The sequence below is a fragment of the Balearica regulorum genome, chromosome 21 (assembly GCF_011004875.1).
Source record: "Balearica regulorum gibbericeps isolate bBalReg1 chromosome 21, bBalReg1.pri, whole genome shotgun sequence".
NCBI classification, from domain to species: Eukaryota; Metazoa; Chordata; class Aves; order Gruiformes; family Gruidae; genus Balearica; species Balearica regulorum.
Genome location: NC_046204.1, coordinates 6,061,645 through 6,086,276, shown reverse-complemented (window position 1 = coordinate 6,086,276; position 24,632 = coordinate 6,061,645). Strand labels below are relative to the sequence as shown.

At 45.0% G+C, this 24,632-nt stretch overlaps 2 protein-coding genes and 1 long non-coding RNA gene across 3 annotated transcripts in view; 2 read left to right on the top strand and 1 right to left on the bottom strand.

The window, feature by feature from the left end:
- Window positions 1–14,493, bottom strand: part of LOC142604688 (uncharacterized) — a 48,255-nt gene extending 33,762 nt beyond the window's left edge. Inside the window, exons 1-2 of the long non-coding RNA XR_012838536.1 lie at window positions 13,849–14,493; window positions 4,044–4,187 (exon numbers count right to left, since the gene is read on the bottom strand). This is a non-coding gene — a long non-coding RNA (uncharacterized LOC142604688). The remainder of the gene's footprint in view (window positions 1–4,043; window positions 4,188–13,848) is intronic.
- LOC142604724 (natriuretic peptides B-like) lies at window positions 9,244–10,459 on the top strand. Its single transcript, XM_075773275.1, has 3 exons — window positions 9,244–9,714; window positions 9,850–10,144; window positions 10,310–10,459. The coding sequence occupies exons 1-3, from the start codon at window positions 9,604–9,606 to the stop codon at window positions 10,333–10,335; spliced, it is 432 nt and encodes a 143-aa protein (XP_075629390.1). The 5' UTR covers window positions 9,244–9,603; the 3' UTR covers window positions 10,336–10,459.
- A 136-nt stretch (window positions 14,494–14,629) lies between the features above and the next one.
- NPPA (natriuretic peptide A) lies at window positions 14,630–17,673 on the top strand. Its single transcript, XM_010302197.2, has 3 exons — window positions 14,630–14,828; window positions 16,431–16,716; window positions 16,982–17,673. The coding sequence occupies exons 1-3, from the start codon at window positions 14,709–14,711 to the stop codon at window positions 16,996–16,998; spliced, it is 423 nt and encodes a 140-aa protein (XP_010300499.1). The 5' UTR covers window positions 14,630–14,708; the 3' UTR covers window positions 16,999–17,673.
- The last annotated feature ends 6,959 nt before the right edge of the window (window positions 17,674–24,632 follow it).

Genomic DNA, 24,632 nt, shown 5'->3' with positions numbered 1-24,632 from the left:
GCTGTGAATATTCAGACACTGAGTTTCAATGCTACTCTGAGCCCTGAGGAGATTAAGAATGTAAAACAGACACTTTTGCTGGATTGCTTTCTAACTACCTCTTTCCACTGCAGTAAATCTGATTTGAATCCAGCTGTTGACTAGACGGACTGAAGCTGTCCTCATTGTCTAGGTTACGCAGCACTCTGTGAAATGCACTTACAGGGAGCATCCTTGTTTTGGGAGACAGAACATCCTTCTGTTCTGCTTAGGGACAGCATTAGGATGAGAGGCAATGACATGAGTTGCAACAAGGAAAATTCCAACTAGATATGAGGAAATATTTTTTTCTTAAAGATTTTCAGAACTCAACTTGACAAGGCACTGAGCAATTTGATCTAAGTTGGCTCTGATTTTACCAACATAGCCATAGATGAGGACTGTGCTAGTGTATATATTTCCAACAGTTACCAGAAAGACAATACAGAAGTCCCCCAAAACAAGTTCAAATATCTTGAGGTCAAAATTTATTATCCACATATATGCAGACTTATGACAAGCCAATCAAACCAACCAAACAACCCTAGGCTTTTTCACAGGAGACGAGCCAAGCCTGAAACTGTCCTGACCTCCTCCTACTGTCTTGTTACACTGCAAAGTACACACCTTGGACCCTGGAAATGATGATTTCATTTTCTAGTAAGATTCAGATCAAATGTGGTTTTAATCAACATCAACAACAAAGAAATCCCAACAACGTAATAACATCAGACCTCCCTTTCTGTCAGTGAGGGATGTTTATAAGCTGTCTCCTTAGAATACCCATTTCTGGAGACACATAGCAATTGTGTCTTAAACTGATCTGCAGGTGAAAAAATGCTGAAAATTTTAAGCCCACTGGCACATCACAGAACTATTTTTTCCAAGCTTTCAGTACCAACAAGACTCTTAACCTCAAAGATTAGATGAAAAGTGCCAGATGGTCCTTCATTTCCATTTCCTCCACACACATTTAGCTTAATGGCCTTTAACTTTCTGCGTCACATGTGTGTAAAAATGCAGTGAAAGAGCACAATGGATTATTGCATACTCAAGAACATTTCCATTTTTCAGTGGACCCAAATTTCAAGCCCCTATAAAACATGCAACTTATTAGATTTTATTGCTGTTCTTCTCCAATGCTCCCAAAACAGAAAAAGGGTAATTTCTTGGCATGGAACCTAGTAAAAAATGCATTAGAACAGATGTGGGGTTTGGAGAATCAGTTATCTATATACAGCTTCATCAGGGCACCCACATCTCCCAGATGCTTTTACAGGAGAGGGAGGTCAGGCCAACACAACTGATTTAAATGCCCTTGAGACCCTGGCTAAGAACTGATTCAACTTCTTCTGCTCCCCTTAACACTTCACAGAATTCATTTGGTTTGAAGCTGGTGCTTGAATTCATTCAAAGAGAACACACCAAACACACATTCTGATCCTGCTGCTTTTCAATGTCCCTGTAACTGTACACATGGTAAGAAAGATGTTGGGGCTGTGCTTCCTTTCAGACTAATTTCAGATTTAATACAAGTTGTGTATGATAAACTGAGAAAGAAGACATAGTGGAAATGTTTTAATGTGGATCCAGGGGAGAAGAGGAATTTCTTCCTCATCTTAAGCCACGAAGAAGCTTTCTGTACATGTCAGCCTGGTTTCAGCCACACTCCCTGTCACTCAGGCCAGTAACTAACGCAACTTGCCATATTTTTAGAATTTGGATTTCCCTTCTTCTCCGAATTACACTCTTCCATCTCATAGGTTACTAATACCATATTATTACATTAGATAATAACACTTTGTTCTTATATAGCATGTTTTATGAGATTCCTGTCCCTCTAAATTGGTACTTTACGGTGACAAAGGAGCCAGGTGAATGTGTAGTGGGTATAATTTGCTTCCTGTCTCACTTTATACTTCTCTCACAATTGTTTTTCTCTGCAAGGCAAGGAAAGGTTTAGCAGTCAACCCAAGGAACACTGAGCTAGGCAAACTGATGTACATAAGCGGCACCAAGGCAGCAGGCTGCAGGGACCTTCACATTCACAGCAACAGAATGATGCTGCATTGCCTAAGTGTAAAATGCTCTTTTTATTCACCATCAGAAAAGAGAACTATTTCCTCCCTCCTCCTCCTCCTGGAAAATGAAAACAGATCAGAACCTCAAACCAATCCTTGCACTGGCAGGAACTCAAAAGGTAGTCTTGGGAGGGGTTGGAGGAAGCTATAAAGGCTGGTAGCTGGAGACACAGAGCAACACTGAACTGGAGAGACTTAAGGGGAGGAGGAATCAGAGACACCAAAACATGAAGATGAACTTGAAACTTCTTTTTTGCCCTGGATTCCTTCTGCTGCTTATTGTCAGTCCAAACCAGGCAAGGGCCAGGCCCATTTCCAGCTTACAGGTAAGTGACTGGCTGCTCAATAGAACTGAAAGAAGCCGATGCTTAGACACTTCAGATTAGCTCTGTTTCTTCCAACTCCAGCTAAAGTAGTAGGAGATGCTCAAAGAGATCATGACAGCAGGAACCCTGAGATGGGCAGACACAGAGTTATTAAATGGAGGAAAACTAAAGTAATTGATTACTGGATTTAATTTTCTAATCGCATGAGGCAATTGAAGTGAAAATGTTTTTTCCTGTGGGGTAAATTTGGGGATTGTAGGTTTAGGGTCATCCTGTGACTGAGTGAAGCAATAAACTTTTAGAATAAAAGGAATTTTTTCTGGAAGGACTCCTACCTAGAGCCTAGAGCAGTCACCTGCATGCTTCTCCCTGAAGTCCCCGGTTTAAGCTGAAAAAGGAATTAATGGCTTGTACCTGCATGATCTCCTCCTCAGCTCAGCAGTGCAGTAATGCACTCCCTGCTTGCGAGTCCCAGAGGTAGAACATGAGAAAAACAGAAAGAGTGTGTGTGTGCGTGTTTGTGTGCGCAAGAATTCCAAGTCATTAGGAAAACACATTTCAACTACCTAACTCGGGATCCGGTAATCCCAAATTTGAAGTAACCTCCCAGTCTGTAAAGAAATATATAATCTTTCTAGCACCAATTTCAGCATGCTTCCTGTCATTGTATCACTTCTCTTATTATTCCAAGATATCAATAATTTTTTCTTGTTCCTTATTCACTCTTGACCAAGCCTCTTTCATTCTCTTTCGCAATTTATCCCATACCCCAGATCCAGGACAGACTTAATTGGCAGTTTGTCAGCTCAGACCTACAGAATACAGTAACAGCATAGAGCCTTAGAGCATTTTGAGAGAGCGTACAGTGTTAGCTCAGAGCAGCTTGGTGAGCCAGAAGAACCTAAAGATAACCATCATCAGCTTCAGAAATTACTTCAGTACTTTCATCTTTTCATAAATGTTCAAAATAAGTTTCTCCAAACTTAGCACTGAGCATGGCTTATACAAAAATAATGACAGAATTCCCAGAATCTCTCCTTTTTCTTCTCTCCTTCCTCTCCACCACCTACCTTTCCCTTTTTACAGGGTCTGTTCAAACTGTTAGATGAGGACCTGGAGCATCCCCTGGTCTCAGAAGAGAGGGACCGTGAGCAAGATGACATGATCCCAACAGGTGCCTTTGATCAGCAAGACACTGAATTCCAGTGGACCCGAAACACCAGGGACCAGCCTGAGAACATGTCCATGGGTGATAGTGCTGTCCAGAGGTTCTTCAGTGACCTCCTAAGTTTACCCCGTAGATACCGAGGCAGAAGCAAAAAGGGCCTCTCCAGGGGCTGTTTTGGCGTCAGGCTGGACAGAATTGGGTCACTGAGTGGACTGGGATGCTAACTGCTTTCCATGGTAAGAGAAAGCCAGAGGCAGATGGTCTGTGTGTTCATGTATAACTTGCATAAGTATGCAGAAGGGCAGATTTAATTCAGCTCTAAGGAAAGAGTGCCTTAAAGCAACTTTTACCCTCCTATCATAAACACAGTTTACTAATTTTTACACTCCTCAGAATTCACTGTCATCAGATACATACTTAAAATCTGTGAATGCCACATCTCTGCTTTACCTGCTTTCACTCCTTTCTCCAAGCCAGCTGTATGCATTTCATCTTGTCACAGAAGCCAGATCAGAGAGGTTTTCACCAGCTCCCCAGGGATGCTTGTGTCAATCCAAAGAAACTCTGAGCAGAACAGTGGAGCTGAACCCAGCCCTAGAACAGTAAGAAATCAGTTAATTTCCATGTGTGAAATCCTGTCCACTTCTCTTTCTTTTACTTATTCTTCTGCTTTCTTGACAGGACTGACTTTGAGGTTTCAAGAACCTGTTGCCTTTCAGTGAGATATTCAGCCCTTATTCACATTGGCTTCACCAACACATCTACTACATTATGTACTGAGCAGATTGCATCCCACCTCTCCCCTGAAATACTTGGCCAATAGAATACACCATTGCTGCACTGCCTGTTTGTATCAGAGTAATAATTCGTGAACATCGATCTGAAATGTAATTACAAAAAACATTTGTACTGTTTGTGTACTAAATGTATAAATAAACAAGTCTCATCATGTCACAGATAATAAACTGTTTTCATAATTTGGTGAATTTGTTTCAAGTCTTTGCTGTGATTCTTTCATGTATCATTCCTGAAACTGAAATAGTGCCCCAGTTTGCAGTTAGACACAGTCCACTAGAATTCAGAAGCATTTCAGAGGGCTTCTCTCTGGTAAAAAGGACTTTTAGTCAAAAAAAAAAAAAAAAAAAAAAAAGAGAGAGTGTGACACAATCAAACAAGTCCTTTTTACCAAAAGAACCTTTCTGAAGTTAAGATATTACTATCTAAACATAAGTATAACAGGGAGAGACTGACATAGCCATCTTCACAAAAGTCATCAGAAACCAGGGCACAAAGCCCCGAGTCTTTGACCACCACAATTTGAACTAAAAGGGTAGCTGTCTTAGCTGGCATCAGTAGAAAGCTGTTACTCTGCATTTGGATCTGACACTGACAGTGGAAAACAATTGATTCTTACCAGTTGATCATCTTGTTCCAAGAAAAAATGCTACACTTTTTTGAAGAAAGTTCAAGGGCACCTACTCTTCCATAGGCAGATGCGGATAGTGCAAAGCATTTTTCCAACAAAACAGTAAGGTCAAGATTATACAAAAAATGTATATCTGACCAGTTCTATTTTTTAACCAAACCAAGTATTCACTAACCATGAATAAATCAGAGAACGGCTACTTGGCAAACACCCTGAAGAATTCTGTACGAAGGCTGGTTTGCCAAGATCATGCCTGTGCTGATGAGAGCTGAACTCTGCAAGCAGCTCCACGGAAATCAGTAAGGCTGCTCACACAAATGTCTACACTGATGGTCACAAATGAAGGCACAGCTGTTCGCTTCCAGCCCTCTGCCTGGGGTGGACAGATGGGCTACGCAGTTGTACTCCTCCCATTTTCTTGCCCATAACACAGATGCTCCTGGAAGAAAATATTCCAGTAATCAACCTATTCCTCACAGGACCCCTGGAGATAAACTGCAACATGGAGCACAAACATCTATGCAGCAACACTCTAGCTGCATGTGCTCTGAATCTCTGGCAGTTCAGCTCTCATTAAGAAAGCCAGTGTGCACAGAGCAGCTAAAGTCCAGTTTCTGGACCTGCCTCAATCACTTAAACTCTACTATTTGGTTCTGCTCCTTCTAACAACAATTCCCATAGAATGAAGATGATCCAGGACCCATTAGAGAGTTATTCAGAGCCAAACTAGAGAAAGCTTTGTTCTTCTCTCATGCTATTTTCAACATACAGCTTCCACGCTGAAGCCACAGACTTGCTCTAGGAAGGACATCGGTACAACAGGCCACCAACAGCTTTTCTCCCTATTTTCTTGCATTCTTTTACCCTTTCAATATATCTTGCACATTTAGAAATTACCTGTCTATGGCTATTCCATCCTCCAGAATCTTTCTCTCCTCAGACCAGTAGTTACGAGGCTACCAACACAAACCCTGAGCAGAAAATTCAACAACGTATCCTGAAGACTTCTCTAGTTAACAGTCTTTATCAGGTCCTTGCTATTTTTTCTGTTGAAGTTAACTTTGATAACAAAGCAGCAGCAACAGTGAAAATGCCCTAAACAGATACCCCCTAGCAAGGAACGGTCTCATCACTCACATAGGCATCCCTGAGTACAAGCTCTCAAACAATGGAATAGTCCATGTAATTAATTTATTATACTCTGTGCTGCCTTTCCTAAGCAAAGCAACAAGAAAATGAAGTATTTCACTAGTCAGATGAATAATTAAAGCATGGAATGGAGAATGAAAGACTAAATCAATTTTCAGCATAACTCACATATCAATAAACAGGCTATGCACATCTTAAAACTAATGCTACGGTCTGATTAGCATGAACAGCTTTATTAGATGGAGCCCCATAGACTGCACAATAATTCATGGGCAAATTCTCCAGGAGGTCTGGAGTTTTGTTGGGCCATACAGATAACACTCTCCCTTGCTATAACTTCCATCATACAAAGATGCCTGCCTTGCACAAATATGAGCAAAGAGATTTCTGACTCATTACCCTAATTTAATATACCTTTATACAGTCAGAAAGAAATTTTCACTTCTTTTCCCCAACACACAACAACTTACTTGCACTAAGAAGAAGCAGACATGCTTACTTGTGGAAACCTCATGGGAAGCATCCAGCTTTCTTAAATAGAGTCCCTCTTCAGGTATGCTAGCCCCAGGGCTGGCTCAGGTGCAACCTATATGGTGGAAAGGTTAATCCACACAGCCCATGGACATTATGGTGTCAAACACCAAAGAACTAGTATCTTGTGACAGTTGGTGCTAATGGGAAGGTTACAGCCTCCTTCCTAATAATCCTGGCTCTGATGGCTTGCTCCCAGCTCTTGGTAACCCTAGGAGCAGGCACATTCTCACAGGCATAAAAGTTTCCTAATGTTGAAATTTCAACACTGAATACACTGAAAATCCAGTGAAGGGTAAGCGCTACTGCAGTTTGTTTGCTGAACATCCTCAGCCTGTTTCCAAACTCAGCTACACTAACATAAACTGTGGGTCTTCGAAATTATTTGCAGATCAAATAACAGAGGTCAGAGAGGGTTGAAGCCTGAGCTGTGAGCACTTCTGAACAGAATCCTACAGAAGATGAATAAGAAATGGGTAAGAGCTCCAATTCCACTGAGGCTGAGCTGATAATGTGCCATCCCATCACCTGGCATTTTGTGTGAGCATTTTAAAAAGCCACTTTTCAGAAAGCAAGAACAATTTATTTCACATAAAAGGCTCCATAATTAGATCCCTAGGACTGAAGCCAGGTGTGTTTGTACTTTAGGTAATTTGCTGTGTTCTATTAGCATTTAAATAATCAAAGCTAACCTTTGAAGTTAGCATGCCAGTCAGATGGGGGAAGCTCATCTCTAGCTGTGTCATTTCCATCTCCACTAAGCAGCTAGTGCATGAATCTACAGACTAGGATTACAGAAGTTGCCGAGGAGAAAAACCTGCAATAAAATTATTCTTACACAGAAAAAACATACAGATATCTTCCTCAAATGTGTCTGCTTTTGGAGAACCTGTTTATAAGTGATGTTAGGCAGCAATCAAGATTTGGTCTCATCCAAGACTCACGTCTGCCTAGTTTATTATCAGAGGGCTAAGCTGTATTTATTTCCCTTGGTCATCACACAGATCTAAACATTCTCAATGCTTTATCCCTTCCCACTCCTGTCTTTACTACCCACAAAATCGAGGAAGATGCACACCTTCACCTTAGCTATCTGCCTTTATTCTGTATCAACATAACACTCCCACCTGATGCCACCTTCCTTCATTCATGTACTGTACTTTCAAAACACGCAGTCATTTCTCTGCCAGATTCTTTGTTGCTGTGATGCTTTAAACAAAACCACTTGCCAACTGTTAAGACTGCTGGATGCAGAGATCATTGTCCCATGCCAGCTGATATTGCTAATTTGCTTCCAATCTAAGATAAATTATGTCAGCTGTAGGTAGATTTGTGGAACAGAAGGACAAGAAAATGAGGGGAGGAGATATAAAAACATAATGTATGCTGTTGTTTGTTCATACAGTACCTAGCAGTAGTAACTCCACAACGGCTTGGTTCAAAACCCTCTGAGCTCAAAGGCTTTCTTTGGCCTTGCTGAGCTTTAGGACAGTTTCTGAAATAAAGGCCCAAGCAGAAATCACTGCATATCAAGTGAAATCAGAGAGATTGATGAGTGTACTGGCTAAGCAAACAAGGAGGGCAGAAGGCAGAGACTTAGTGTAACTGCTTTAATATTACCCAGTCAGTGATTGAAAGGACCCTGTCTGCTGCTCTGCCCACAGGATAGCATGGGTTCTGCCTTTCGTTCTGTAAGGATCTAACAGGGTCATCTTCATTTGCACCCCGGGACCAGTGGAAATTGTACTCATTTATAGTTAAAATTTGCCACTCACACAGGAAAGACACCGAAAGTTTTACTGAAAGTTAATAAGAAACTGCTGTGAAGTTCTGAGGCAAAATAAGAGAAAGATTCATACAAACAGGCTGCCTGTTACAGTTGTCAATTTGGGAATTCAGATGCTTTTATCTAGGGAGTCTAAATCCAAAGATCTACAAAATCTCTTTCCTTGGGGAAGGCCCCTGGGCTTTCCGGTAACAAGATTTGTTCCACAGGAATTTCTCACTCCAACCCAAGCTGTGGGGGACAGAACACACCATCATTCATGGGAAAGATGGTGGATATGAGCAGAGGGTGGTGATTCACTGCTGTAGCCAAGGTACGTCTGGAGAGCAAGTAACTTTTATAGCAAAGTGGTCAGCTATACCGTTGCTCAAGGCCACTAAAAGGTTAGTGCCACTCAGCTATCGAGGGAAGAGTTTGCTGACAACACCAGAGGAAGGCATTAAACCATCATCACGTGAACTTGCAAGGAAGGGAAATCTAAACCCAACTCTCAGGATGTGGTCTATTCACATAGCACAAAAAATACATATGCAGAGAAGAAAAAGCTGTTGGGAGCTGCTGCAGACAGAGGAAAATTTCCGATTCCCTGCACATCTCTCCCCCATGGCGGTGAAATGATCCATCACTCATCCCCTTGGAGGACATATCAACCCCCTGCTTGGGCCAGCTCACAGCTCCTGTGTGCCTGCAGATGTGAGGCAGAGCGAACAGGCAGAAAGTGCCAGGTCCTTTCACTGCATCAACTCCTACCAACAGTGATGGAGAGTGCAGGGGGAGGAAATCACTGGGAAAATGAGTGCTGCCAGGAGGGGAGGAGATGACTTGGGGCAGTTCTCTCCTTCTGGAGGCTTTGCTGCACTCAGGGGACCCACCTCTCCTGGAGGGTCACCTGTGGGGCCAGTTGTAACCAGTTCCCTTATCGAAGCCGACGGGCAGAGTGCGGCACTCCGGCTCCTGCGGGGATCTGGCAGGAGGCAGCTGAGCTCCCTCTGGGCAGAGAGTGGGGATATAAGGAGAGGAATCCATGGGCAAAGCAGCGACACGGTGCCGAGGATAGGATAGGATAGGATAGGATAGGATAGGATAGGATAGGATAGGATAGGATAGGATAGGATAGGATGCAGCTCCCGGCTCTGTGTTGCGGGGCCTCGCTGCTGCTGCTCATCCTGCCATGGGCAGGAGCACAGCCGGCCGGTGGTGAGCACGATGCGGAGCTGCGGTCCCTGCAGGTACCGAGGCTGGGGCGGGCTGGGGCTTCCAGGACGGCCACCCGCACCCATCCTGCCGGGGCCAGGCGGGCAGGACCGGGGCTCCCTTGTCCCCCCGCCACGGCCGTCGGTCCTCCCCTCTCCTTCCCTCTCCAGGACCTCCTGGAAGCGCTGGGGCAACTCCGGGAGGAGGAAGGGGAACCGGGCCTGGAAGACGAGCCGGTGGCCGGGGCTGAGGACAGCGGCTCTGAGTGGGACCTCCCGGGGGCGGAGAGCGGCCCGCCGGCTCTCCTGCTGCCGGCCCCCAGCCCTCCCCAGCCGGCGGAGGGGCAGAGCCAGTGGAGGAGCCTCCTCTCCTCCTACAGACGGAGGCACTTCTCCGGCTGCTTTGGGACGAGGATGGAGAGGATCGGCGCGCAGACGGGGCTGGGATGCAACCAGCACAAAGCCCGTAGGTCCCGGGTTAGAGCCCGCGGCGCAGGGGAGCGGAGGAGGCCGGAGCTCGCCCCTGCCCGCCAAAGCGGAGGCGGCCGGGGCAGGGGCTGAGAGCGGCCGCTGTCCCCGGCTGAAAGCCTCGGAGCGGCTCCCCCAGCAGCTCTCTGCCCTTCTCTCCCAGGTTTCTGGAGGAGAGAGAGAAGCTGAAGCCGGACCGGCTCCCAAGCGCTTCCTGAGCCTCCAGGCTGGTGTCCAGCAGCCGGACAGCCAGGCTCCCCCCGGAGCCTCCGCGGGGGTGGGGTATGCACAATAAACTTTTGTACAAAGTTTGTATTGCCTTTTGTGAGTGGGGTTGTTTTTTTTTTTTGGTCACGGCATAGCATAGTCAGAGGATATAGAAATCCTCCCCCGAGCGCTCGTCTTCCTCTGCCTTAAGGGCTCGGTCCCAACCCTGGCCAGAGCATCCCACCAGATCTGGACAAGCCATTGCTGGAGGGTTGCAGCAGCAAGAAAGATGGTGGTTGCATCTTTCCAGGACAATGATAAGTGCAGTGACACTCCACGCTGCACTGGAGGGGCACTGCCAGGCACCAATGCCAGCTCTGAGACCGTGGCAGTGAGCTGGGATGCCCTTCTCAACAGCTTCACCACTGCCAGCTGTGAATCCTCCCGGGAGGTGGGCAGTGGGCTTAGGGTTAATACGAGGTAGTGTCCTACACACGCCCCTGTCCCATGGGCTAAGCCGCTGGTATCAGCGCCACGTTTGGCACGGCGGACCGGCGTGGGGTGCCACTAAGGACAGAAAGGCTACATCGCTTTAAAAATACATTTGGCAATGGCTGCCGCTGCGGGCGGAGGGCCCGAGGCGTTCAGGACCCGGGACAGACGCCAGTCACCCGCACGCCGAGCGCCGGCCCCGCCGGGCTGCTCCCGGCTCTCCCCGCCGGCCCGGGGCTCGGCCCCGCGGCTCCCGCGCCGAGGAGGGGCTGCCTCCCCCTACCCGGGCCCGGAGCGCAGCCAAGCCCGGCTCAGCTTGCGTGAGCGCTTTTCCCCAAGCTCATGCCGCTCGGCTTCAGTGAAGCCCCCTTGCTCTTCTGCTCGGGTTTTGTGCAAAGCCCTCTCCGGCCTCTCAAGACAAGGCTGTGAAGCGCAGGGAGCCCTAAGCAGACAGAAAGGCTCCAGGCACTGCCGAGCACTCTGCTCTAAAGGAACTGAGAGAGGCTCTGCATCGAGCCTGGAGAGTCCAGCAAAGGAAGGGGCAGCCACATCACAGAGATAATACCTCCCAATCGGTGAGAGAAACAATCCACGTTTGGGATGAAAATAAATTTCCTCCCCCATGGAAAAAGTGAGGCACCACTTAACTATCTTCAGTACAGCCTGTCCTATGATCTTGGTGCTGCATGCCCTGTGCTGGACATTATTACATTTCCCTTTTGTTTCCCACACTGATGGCATCGTTTCTTCATTTCTTTCTTAATCTAACCAAATTGTGAGGCAGGGAAAGAGAGCTTGGGTGGGGTATGGCACAGACTTGTCCAAGGGCTTAGTCACCGGGAGATGAAAGGCATCCAATCCCAGCCTCTTCCTCAGAACGGGACTACAAAGGCTTTTTACAGTCAGCTCACACTCCTGTGCAGGGATCCACGTACGGGGCTGCCAGCAGCACCCTTGGTGCTTTTCCTCTCTGCTCTGAGCAAACAGCGCTGCTTTCTAATGGAGGCTCATGTCCCCACACCTCCCATCCCATACCCTGGGATGCTGGGGAAACGTGCCAATTTCCCAACCCTAAAACCAGTCATGGTACACTGCTTATGAGAACCTACTGCCCTGTTAAAAGACTCCCAACAGGGTTTTTACTAGACAAATAGCCAGCTGAGCATGGGCAATACCTGGGTCTTGACTATCCGTCACTGGGCTATAAAGCATAAAGTTCATATTAATCTTGCCAGAGTGATGATACTGAGATACCACAAGTAAACAAACAAGTGAGCTTTATAGCTTCAACAACAATGAGCTGAGTTCTGACATTTTACGCTCCATTTGCTTTGGCAGGACTGCAAGATGGATAATAGAGGGCAGAATTTGGCTTTGAAAATATGATAGCTACTGTGACGGTCAGCCATTTTATTCCATCTACATACTTCCATACATACTACATGAAATAGTGCACAGAAATCTCCCTGTCTTAGATAAGTGTTGTCAAGGCTGAAGTCAGCCCCCTACATCTCATTTATCTGCTGTGGAATAGGGAAGATGGAAAATAAACAAACCACTAAAAGAAAGGAGGATCTCTGGATCCAGGTTGTTGAGTACAATCCTGCAAAATTAGATTATTTCTCAGGCACAGCTAAATATTTCACACTTGTGACTGATACTGTGTTCCTCAGTTTTTTGCTGCTGGGTTTGTGCCCCAGGGGTTGCTTTACAGATGTGCTGAGCTCTCGGGCAAAACTCAGATCAGCAACAGAGTGTTTTTGTACAGAGACAGCACTAGAGAACACTTAGCGGGCATTAGCGGGGGGGGGGGGGGGCAGGGGGGAAGGAAAGAAACAAAAAAATAAAACAGTAACAGGTCCTAATTGTCTTAAATTGGATGCTCAATATTAATGAATAATTCTGGTTTATCTTCTCACACTTTCTCAGTTTACAAAATGAAGTTACGCCCTGGCGCAAACACAAACACACCCAAGAGCAGCAGTAAGAGAATACTTGTAACTAATCAGTGAATTATATAGACAATGCCGTATGGAGTGTTAATTAAAAGAAAAAAAAGGTATCGGTATCTTGGTTCTTTCTTAAGCACAATTTGAATAACACAAAATAAGAATGTGTTGGGACACACAATAATACAAAAAAATGAGTACTGATGTGATGCACTGAAAAAAGAAAGCGTTGGGAAAAATAGGGAGTGCTCTTATAATAAAGGACTTCATCAGACCGCACACAGAGTTGGGCTGACTTCAGACTATATTAGGAAAAAGTAGCATTTGAGCTTGACTTCACAACCTTGAGAATGTCCTTTCTAGTATAATTTTGGTAGCTGATCATGTGAACAGTGTGTGCACATGTTTGTACACAAACACCATGTTAAGACATTCAAGACATGAGAAATATTTTATTGTTCTATTATTATTTAGAAACTGTACTCAGGATATTCTTTCAAGATCTATATTCATATTAAAAGTCAACAAATTATTACTAGACTGACATATTCAACTTGCTTATATTTTCACTCTTGTTTCAATTTAGAATAACAAGAAACATTAGGAAAATGCAGGATAAGCAATATGCTTCACAATTTAGAACTCTCCTCTAGTTCTGTAAAAAAACAATTAATTTTTACTTGCACTATATGCACAAAGACAACGCTGGAAGAGGAATTGCAGCAAATCTGCGTTTTCATAATTTCTCATTTAAGCACATGCAGTTTTTAGCTCATCTTGAAAACTTCAGCTCTCAAATTAAAAAAATAAATACCTTTGAGGTTTAATATATTAAACTAAATGTTTTATTTTAACCCCTCCCAAAACACACATACACAAATTCATTCATTCCTCCTTGGGGCAATATTCTGATACCTTTTCTGAATAGCACCGAAAGCCATCTATCTAAAGTTCTCGCCGAGCAAGTTGCTTTCTTGTACAACGGTACAAGAAGATTATTCCTGAATCTGACCATCTCTTCCTTAAATTTCACTAATGTAGGGTTAAGCCTTACCATCGATGTTTAAAGAAATCCCATTGATTTAAACATTTAGCTGTTAATAAAGACTAGTGTTTTTCAATGGTGCCGAAATCAGTTGTCGTGGTGGGCTGGAAGTACTCGGTGCCGCTGCAGAGTCAGTTTAGAAGTTATTGTCTGTATTGAGGTGCAGATCGGGATGCCTCTGTTGTTGGCAACATGCAAATACAAAGTCTCAATGGTGGCATCACTTCAACAGCAACGGGAAAAGAGAAGTGGCCCAAAGCTGGGATTTTCGGCACACTCCGTGGTATGCGGTGGCTGTGCATATTCCATATATAGAAGGAAAGTGTGCACGATACTTTAGGTGTCCTAAAAGTAGATTTATCTTCAGCCTTTACTCTCCACCAGAGACTCCTCTGAAAAGCCTATTGTTTTCCCTGTAAAAGGTAATTTCCCTATGGAAAGCTTCTAACTGAGCGGAGTTTAGAGCAGTTTCAGGGTTGTTTCCCATCTCCATAAATCTGACCATAGGGGTCTCTTGAAAGAAAATTGCTAAGAATTTCCAACTGGACTATGTAATCACAGCGCCTGGTATCAAGAGGAGCGGGGGTGACATGAAATCACTGACTTGTGACATACATTCCTCAGCAACAGCAGCTGCTGCCTAATGACAGCTAATAAAGGGAATCTTCCCTTGACAGAGCTGCATGCCTGCAGTGGGACTGGAATGTGCCCCAGATAAATCCACTGATAACCTAGGAAGCAGAGATCACACCCAAAGAGTATAAAAGACAAGCTTCGGAAGAGAGAGGATAGGACAAGGAAGAGAGAGACTGAAGAGACATCTCAGAAGGAACAACTTGAACTTCCCTATTCCCAACGAACCCAGCGCCATGGACACTAAAGGCTCATTTTCTTGTGGCTTCCTCTTGCTACTTCTCATCCAACTCCAGTCCAGCAGAGCCAACCCTATCTACAGCCTCAGCCCTGCCAAAGAACTGGCCAGCATGGAGGTGAGGACTCTCTCCTTTTGCAAGGTTAAACTTTTGGGGTGCTTAGCAGAGTGTGAGGTGGTGTTTGTGCCTTTCTTTTGCATGATCGGATAGCCACATCAGCGATCGCATGCCAGGGGACAAAGTCTCAGTTCTTCACAGGGGTTCAAACACGCTCTATAGAGCAATATCCTCCAGTGCTGGCTTCACCTGAGCTCCTGGGTAGCAGTGGGAAACAAAATTCTGATGTTGTGCAATGTCTGCTTTGGGTTTTTAGTTCTTTTTCTCTTAAACAACCACCTTCTGGGGAGCAAAGTTGCAGAGAGGGAACAAATCATCACAATAGTTCTACAAGAACAAATAGAAAACTTTTGGGTGGGGTCCTGTTTATCCCACTAAATGGCAGGAACAGTGAAGCAGGACAGCTGTACGGCTCTAGCTTTGTGGATTTAAGAGAACTGGCTGTATGTGGATGGGAGATGAGGAGGTAAAATGGAACACCCAAAGTCAAACTTCTAGAAAAGTTGCTAGAGGAATAGTATGATCATATAGCGTGACTCATCCAGAAAAGCTTCTAGAGCTATGAAATTATCACGTGTATTTTAACAAATGATAGAGAACATCCATTGTTGCAGCACAATACAAGCCTCAGTCTTGCAAGATGAAGTCTGAAGGCTCAAGCATTTCCTTGGACTGGTACCAGTGACCAGTTTCTCACAGTATCAGACCCTGAGAACAAACTCCCTAAGATGATTAGGACAGTGTCAGCCAAAGCTAAAACTATGCCATGCCTCTAGGCTGTTTCCAGCAGCTAGCCAAGAGGAGTGGTTTCCAAATGCATTCACTGTCAAGGAAGCCATAAGACTCAGTCCTCTCCACTCTACTTCTAGAGTTGGACAAATAGATTCCTCTAACTGGTTGAGCTGCCCTTGAGGAGGTTATCTGATCCCTGTTACACAAGCTTTAAAAATCATAGAGGATGGTACTCAGGAAGAAGTCACATAGCAGATTATAAATTTAGCATACAGGTGTTTTCAGGGAGATGTGGGTTACTGAAGGAGCAGCAATCCTGTAACTCCTGGGGCAGAGGTTAAGAAAAACACCAAGAGCTTCTCCAAGTGATGTCCACTGAAATAGCCAGGGGTGACAAGCTAGCAGATGGTCTTAGCAAAAAAAAAAAAAAAAAAAAAAAAAAAAAAGCAGAGAAAGCCAACTACTGGCAAGCAGCATTGCAGTCAGCTTCTGAAAATGTGGGAGTGACTACAGATTCAGAGGTACTTTAAAATTGTGTACCACTGGTGGGTTGAGTAGTATCTCCCTGTGCAACCCAGACATTGCTGCTTTCCTATCAAGAGCAATTCTAACCTTGTCAGTAAGATACACTTCCGTAGCAAGCAGCTTCAATCAGCTCTCAGCTAAAGCTACCCATTGGTGGAATTAATGTGAACAGGGATTTACTGCAGAGGACAGAGCTCAAGTCCCACCAGCAACCCCAGGATCCAACCTGACAGTCTCCCTAGGGGTGCCTATGGGACCATTGATAAATGCAGAATTGGATTGCTGGAAGAGCTAGCAAATGACCACAAAACTAGGAGTTTCATGAAATTAATCCTTCTCTTGTAGGCTCTTCTGGAGCGACTGGAGGATAAATTTGCAATGATTGAAGCCCTGGAGTCCAATCCTGATCTGCAAGAGCCCAAAACCCAGGAGGAGATCCCACCAGAACTCATAGATGACAGTGACGATCAGAAGGCTGAACCCAGGCTCGCGCCCAGCACCCCTCTGTCCTACAGGGACACCTTCCTCAAGAGACTGAGGGGGCTGCAGATGCCCAGGATGATGAGAGATTCTGGCTGCTTCGGGAGGAGAATCGATAGAATTGGCTCCCTGAGTGGAATGGGTTGCAATGGTGAGTGCCACCTAAGCCATTTCACTGAATAGAACAGACTGCATCTATGCCATGCAACAAGGGAGAAGCAGGTTCTGATTCAAGTCTTTAATAAGACAGAGTTTGAGAAAGGAATTAATTTTAGTCTAATATTTAAGCTAGTATTGGTTTTTCAAAAGAAATGCTATGTCTATTGATTTGGCAGGTAAAAGCACTGCTGACAATGGCAGCATATACCAAGAGAAAAACAGATTCTAGTAACGTTTATTTCATGTTTGGCTTGCAGGTTCCAGGAAGAATTAGGACAAGCTCCCTATACTCTACTCTGAAGAATGCTTTACAGTACCCGCTCCTCCCAAGATGAAAGCCGGATGCTTTCTAAACTCTTCAACAGAAAGTTATTCCTATATTTATTTATTTATTTATTTATTTGATGTTTTTTTAAAGAACATTTCTTACTCTAGCACCAAGAGACCATCTTTAAATAAAACTAACACAGTAGACATCTATGCTGGACCTCTCTCCTGTCTGTTGCATTAAAATTTCCTGTATTTTCCTAAAGTCAAAAGTGTATGTTTTATTGATACTCTGGTACCCACAAGGCTGGATCTTACTTACACATGACAGAGAAAGTATGAACTTGGTAAAAATGAAAATGAGTTTTTCACTAGAGTTTTTCCCTCTACACCAAGAAATTATAACAGATTAGCAGGAAAAGCAGCTTGCTCAACACTGAAAGATCAGCATGAGTCCTCCTATAGACAGGGTTTCAGTAACAAGAGAGTCCTTTTGCTGATATAGATTATTTAGTCAAGGGAACTACCACAACTCCCTCACGTAAGCAAAATTCACATGAAAAGAAATAAGAAAAATCGTAACGCTCCACAACTTACAAGATAACCAGAGGGAGGAAAGGGAATTCATTGTATATGCTTTCTAGCACTGACCAAATAAAGGTTACAACCGTCAACAGAAAGATACATCATTAACTGTGTCTTGTCTCACTCTGCATGTGGCTGAGGTGCTGATCCCCAGTGTTTCTTGACAGATCCTCAACGGGCTTGAATCCTGTCATGGTATTTCTCATGTGAGGGCAGGTGGGATCACTCCAATTACAAAGCAGCTTGTATACAACATTTATCACTTTCTGGGAATGGCCTCTCATAAAGTTGTTCTAAACATGGCTAATGGGAACACTGCAAGTCTGACAAAGGTTTCATTCAAGCCTTTGTAGCTAGATTTCATACTTATGATCTGAATTTGGCCCAAAACACATTCCCCCTCCACCCCCAAATAGGGTTATATTGCCAAGACCACATTCAGTCAGCACCCCAAGGACCAAATAGCTTGGATTCCCAAGTCAGCCACAGCAATGGCAGTGAGCCCAGGCTCAACGCAACTGTCCTGTGATTGCACATACTGCTAGAAACTACGTTATTTTGAGCATCTAATTTTGGGTCTTGTTCCCAGCATCCATTACTTGATCCATTACATCCCGGAAAACTCATTCAGGGCCTAAGAACACAGCAGCACCAGGATGGACTCAACTGCAGAAGTCTAATTGTGACTTTGCTTACCCATATGCACATAGGGAAAGGAATTATACTTGGTCAAGATAGGCTACAGGGAGGCAGATGTGCCAGAGCCACGACAGTTGCTGACATGCTCTCAGGAACCATATCTACGGTGAAACCGTAAGTCTGAGTGCTGAATGACACACCACTCCTGCGCATGCCTGTTTACAGCTAACGCTGCTGCATCGCTTCAACAGGGCTTGTGTCACACATCCCATTTCTGACAGTCCATCCTCCCAGTCACTCCCTGTACTGCTGATACGGCCTGAGAGGCACCTGCATGCTCCCTGCCACACTGCACCTTGCCATTCTTCCCCAGGGAAGAAGAGCAGAAGCCTGCTCTGAGGGAATCATTTTGCTCCACTCCAATGGGAAACACCACCCACTATGATACAAATCATACATCAGAGCCTCTCCTTCCAGCAGCACCAGCCAAAGATAAAATACTTGGTGCAATAGTGCCCAAATAGGTTTCCCTGGCAGGAGAACAGATTCCCAGGTCAAGACTTCCAGCAGCTACCATGAGACGTCTCTGGAGTAAAAAGCTGCTGTGACTACATTTACTCAGAGGCGGTTTCACAAATCAAGGTGAAGTAACTCTTCAGGGAGCCTTTGTGGGGACAATGGGGCTTTGTCTTCTCAAACAGACTTTCAAAACACATCCCTGCAGCCACCTGTTTCCTGCTGCAGCAAGATGGGAACATGCAGGTGGATTCCTCCACACTAGCAATGGGCAACAGCCTGACTTCCCATGCGCTGCTATAAAGGAAAAGTAAAAACAATCCTCCTACACTAATAATAACAGCCCTTGCTAGAGCTGAATTTTACTCAGTCAAGCAAAACTTGCATAGACACATCAAGGCCCTGTAAATTGTCCCTCCCTGTCAGCCCCCCAAGGCACAAAACTCTAATGAGTTCAGTGGAATGTGCTAAAAATGGCAAGAAGAGTTGGCGCTGCCTGACCCAAAGCCAGGTGGGTCCAGTATTAACAGCAAGCCAGTTCCCGGTGGAACAAGTCTGTATTGGCTTGCAGACAGTATGTTAATAGACCCTGTGGTCTGGGAGAACCTAATTGAGAGCAGGCAATCTAGGAAAAAAGCATCTCTGTAGCTAGATTTTTACTGCTACTCCCATAAACACACTGAGCTGTAAAGCTCCCCCAGGGAAATCTCACAGTCACTTCAGAACAGGACCACGTGCAGAAACGAGCACTTGGAAAAGCTGAATGAGAGAAAGTTAGCACTGATCGGCTCGACAGGCAAAGAGCATCACTCCCAAGGACAAGCAAAGCTACCACTGTTGCTGTGAGAGCTGGACCAGAGAGAACAGGGTACAGTCTTGGGAACAGCCAGTCCCAAACAAGCACACAGACAAAAGCAGCCCACTGCTTAAGGAGAAAGCAGGGACATCAGAAAGCTAAATGTCTCTCTAGAGCTGTATTGATTGCTTTCTCAAGAGGGTACAGAAAGACTGTGGCTGAGAAGGGACATATAGAAAACATAAAAGGCTCCACTAGGAAACTGCTTTCAGCAAGGCCAGGAATTTCAGCCTGTAGGTGCAGAAATGAGGGATCCTAGAGTGAGCTAGCAAGTGAATTAATGTATCATCTCTCTCATGGAACAGCCACAAACGCTGTGACCCAGCAGTATCAATGGCAAGTGCCACTGTTCTGTTCTTCACTGGAGATGAGCAGGCTGACCTTTACAGCAGGGGAAGAAAAGAGGCACAAGCAGTTACCACAGCATGGGATGCATTACAAGTTCATGCTCTACCTTACTTTGCAGCAACTTGGACTTGCATTCATGGCTCAAAGACTCAAAGAACAGTCCTGTTGTCCCACCAGGTGTTAACCTGACAGCCTTTTATTTCTGCTGCTGCTGCTATCACTGCAGTGGATTTGCACAGTTGCATATGCTATCCATGAAAGGATGCAGGTATTCCTTTTAACTAGGCCCTGCTCTCTTCCAGCAGTAGCCAGTTCTGCACAGCCCCATGGCTAAATATGAGGTAGATTCCTTCAGGTTTGTAGTGGATCTGCCTTTGGTGCCTGTAAATTTCGGAAACTAATCCTGGCAGAACTTTTTGGAGGAAAATACAGGACTGGAGGAGAAACAAGCAGTATTAGGCTCTTGTGAGGGCATGAACTGAAGATTAACATATTCCTACTACATACTGTTGGAAAGAGTCCAGAGGAGGGCGACGAGGCTGATCAGAGGGCTGGAGCACCTCTCCTATAAGGACAGGCTGAGAGAGTTGGGATTGTTCAGCCTGCAGAAAAGGCGGCTCTGGGGAGATCTAATTGCGGCTTACCGGTACCTGAAGGGGCCTACAGGAAAGATGGTGAGGGACTGTTTATCAGGGAGTGTAGTGACAGGACAAGGGGTAATGGGTTTAAGCTGAAGGAGGGTCAATTTAGATTAGATGTTAGAAAGAAATTCTTTACTGTTAGAATGGTGAGGCACTGGAACAGGTTGCCCAGAGAGGTTGTGGAGGCCCCATCCCTGGAATTGTTAAAGACCAGGTTGGATGAGGCTGTGGGCAACATGGTCTAGTGGAGGGTGTCCCTGCCTGCAGCAGGGGGGTTGGAACTAGATGATCTTTAAGGTCCCTTCCAACCCAAACCATTCTATGGTCTTCACACCTATCCAAGATACATCTCAAACCTTCCAGAAAAGCTTCCCTGAGGGGAAGGTAAAGTTGGTGACACATGTCAAAAATAGCACAGAGTTTTGCTGTGAGTCAGCCCCAAGACAGGGAATCAGTGTAGCTTGTAATTGTAAACAATTCAGAAGCAGTCTAACCATGGAATACCTTTGGGACAAAGCTACTGCTGCAAAGCAAGAGCTGATGTCAAAAACAGCTAATGCAGATTAGGTTCAAAGCAACTATTCAGCACTGAGCATGGGGCAGGGTCCCGAAATCCTGCCCTCCTCCACCCTGTCAGGCATCAGAGTGCTTTATAAACCTCAGGACCCAGGATGTCTCCAAGGGCTAACATGCTCATTGTGTAAAGGAAGAAATATCCCAGTGGGATATTGAGAAGGGCCAGGCTAACACCCTTCACCCAGCTCTAATGACATTTGCCACCTCCTGCAATGCCAGACTTCATACTCACTTCCTAATAGCTTCTGGCAGTAACCCTGACTGACAGTGCATAATTCAGCAGCTTTCTTTCCTTTGAACTTTGAAACACAGTAATTACACTAGCACGCTTCATGCATACTGTAAGGCATGAGCCTCATTTGAAAAAGTGGTCTGGTTGGTGTGTTTAATTTTTTAAATTTTTTTTGGCAATTTAGATTTAGGGGTTTCTTTCCCCCCTCTCAGACACTGCACTATCCCTTTCCAGCTTCCTGCTAGATTAAATGTTTCACTGAAATCCCAGTCTGCAGGCAAGAATGCCAAGAGGAGCTGTCACCACTGCTTTGCTTCTCTAAGCAATCGTATGTGAAGTATAGGGCACACATCCTCCACTGCTGCAGGGAAAAGCAGAGCTGTGCCAATTTGCATAACAATGTGGCCGTACCCAGCTTGCTTGATTTACTTTCACTGAAGCTTGGCCCCCAGAGGCCTTGCTGATTGACACCTGCTTCATGAGTGTATCCCTGCCATCCCAGGCAGCAGCTCTTTACAGGCGATAGTACGCTGGCACCATGCCCAAAGACAGAGGCTACCAGCAGTATGGTCATAGAGCTCAGAATTTAGCAGAAAGCTTGTTGACAACTCTGCTGTGTTGAGAACTGCCTCTCCCTGAGTCTGTCACATGCTTACTCAGAGGTACAGCTCCCATTAGACAGTTGGCACCCAGTTGCCCAACACTTGTCTCAATTTTCACACCGAAGAAGGAAGAGTCCAGAGGCATTGCTGAGAGATAAAGGAAGAGGGATCTTTTCTGGTGCTTTTCTCACACCTTTGAAGTGTGAAATGTCTTGAAACAAATCAAGAATGTTTCTTGCAGCAGCTGTCCCTGTGCTGTCAGTGCCTGCTGGAGCTGAACCATCGCCCCTCCAGTGACAGCTGCTATGGACAAATAATTTTAAAAGGGAATCTTCTGCTGGCTCCAGTCCCCAATCCTTTACCAGAGCAAGTGATAGAACACAGTGAGCTTTGTTCTTTGAGTCTTATTCCTACTATCATTGCAAGTATAAAAGAAGAGATCTCAAGATCAGACTCTCCCAGTGAGGAGAAGGAAAACACCAGAGTGAAACAAAAAGGCAGGAAGAAACTTTACGACCACAGGATGAGCACTTGTACCTGACTGCTGGCAACCAGAAACAGCTGCTGCCTTTGGTCCTTTTCACTGATTGCTTGTAACAGTTTCTGAGACCAGCCTTCCCATCATCCTATCTGAAGAGGCATGTAGTGATAGGACAAGGGGTGATGGCTTTAAGCTGAAGGAGAGGAGATTTAAATTAGATGTGAGGCAGAAATTCTTCCCTGCGAGGGTAGTGAGGCCCTGGCACAGGTTGCCCAGAGAAGCTGTGGCTGCCCCATCCCTGGCAGTGTTCAAGGCCAGGCTGGATGGGGCTTTGGGCAACCTGGGCTAGTGGAGGGTGTCCGTGCCCATGGCAGGCAGGTGGAACTAGATAGGCTTTGAGGTTCCTTCCAACCCAAACCATTCTAGGATTCTATGAACAAAACAAAAGGAATTAGTCCAACTGGGGTTCCTAATTCAAAGAATTCTGAGCATATCAGTTACCCTCTCAACAATACAACTCAGCAGCATATTCTATCACTGAGTGATGTACTTCCACAAAAAAAAAAAAAAAAAAAGCTTACTGTAACCACAGTTTGGGGTCTTTTATGCAGGCAGGAATGAAGGAAGGAGGATTTCTAAGACCTCCCCATCTCCCGAATGCTCTCTTAGAAAACCAGCACAATCCTGTACAGAAGAAGCAGAGTTCAGAGAAGAAGTTATTTTAAGAAAACAGAAGATAGTGAGATGGTGGCTAGGGTCAGGCCTGCTACCCTGGGAATTGGGAAGAAGCAAAAAAAAAAAAAAAAAAAAAAAAAAAAAAAATCAGTGTGTAAAGTCAGCCATCCCATAGAGATATTCTCTAGTATAACCACCAGGGAGCTGCTGGGGCAGTGAGCAAGGCTCTCGGTGTTGTCATGTCTTTTCTGTTAGAGTCATGAGTTCTCCAACACTGCACTGTTTTCTATATTCATCTACACAAACTGGTATATGTCGATTCCAGTCTCCTGCTCCTAGATGTTTAAGAATCACTAAAGTGTGTCTTAAAACATACATGGCCCATACAACGACTCCTGCTTCTATTTCCGCACTTTTTAAACAGCCTGGAGAAAGGGACATCCTGATTACTTTTAAACAGTGATCTCAACCTCACAAACTGATACCCCTCACTTCCTAGACAGTGGTGGAACTCACTGGCATCTCATTCCAGCTATGAAAAAACTTTTCCACACAGTGCATTTGAAAAGCCACATATGCTAAAGAGGCTGAATGTACCCCACTGCTGCTGAAAAGCGCTTCAGCACCTTGGACAAGAAGAGCAGCTTCATTCTCTCATCTTCCACGCTAGCGCAGCCAAAGCTCAGGGCGGCCATTCTCTGTTTTCTCCTGCGCATGCTGCATGATACATACCTGTATGTACGTACACATGCTAAAGTAGGCAGCTTGTATCCTGCCAGCAAAGCCAAAAAAAAAATCTCACTGAACAACACTAAATTCTCCTGCTAGATACAGAGTTTACAGGTACAGGGATCATAACACATGGTTGGATTTAATGAGTCTATACACCTCAGTAGAAAGGGATTATAATCTAAACACGAAGTTGGTTGCTTTAAGCATAAATGTATTACACAGCTTTTCTAGTAGCCACCTCTATCACCCATGATAAAATGCAAGACAAACCACCACTCATAACTGGTTTTGATATCTCCTTCTTCAGGCAAGAAATTTTACTGTTTTTATCCTCTGCAATAGGAATCACCTTGCATATAATCTTGACACCCAAAGCAGCCCTAAAGCTGACAAAGGCTCTAACCAAGCATCTGGTACCTGCATCAGTCCAGCTGGCTGCTTTAAGTAGGTTTGGCTGCAAGGAAGTTGCCATAACACCAAATTGTCAAGCTGTGTATATAAGCATGGACAGACACACATCTCCTGCCCTTTTTTTTGTGGCGGCAGGAAGTGAGAAAGTAGACAGAAGACAGATAGTCTATTTCCTCCTTTACTGTTATGCTAAAGAGGCAGTTGATGTACCTCAATTTTAGGAAAAAAATGCTTCTTATTCCCTCCTGTGTTACTGCATTTATGACTGAAGGTAGCAACAGAGCTACCCTTGCTCTTGTCCTGATGACTCTCTTCTAGCCTGATTCCTTGCTAGGAGCACAGCTTAA

Excerpts from the sequence above, each read along its gene's own strand:
- NPPA (XM_010302197.2), top strand. The coding sequence starts at position 14,709 with ATGGACACTAAAGGCTCATTTTCTTGTGGCTTCCTCTTGCTACTTCTC. Across the intron at positions 14,829-16,430 it reads AAGAACTGGCCAGCATGGAG|GCTCTTCTGGAGCGACTGGA; the intron begins GTGAGGACTCTC and ends CTTCTCTTGTAG.
- LOC142604724 (XM_075773275.1), top strand. The coding sequence starts at position 9,604 with ATGCAGCTCCCGGCTCTGTGTTGCGGGGCCTCGCTGCTGCTGCTCATC. Across the intron at positions 9,715-9,849 it reads CGGAGCTGCGGTCCCTGCAG|GACCTCCTGGAAGCGCTGGG; the intron begins GTACCGAGGCTG and ends TTCCCTCTCCAG. Across the intron at positions 10,145-10,309 it reads ATGCAACCAGCACAAAGCCC|GTTTCTGGAGGAGAGAGAGA; the intron begins GTAGGTCCCGGG and ends CTTCTCTCCCAG.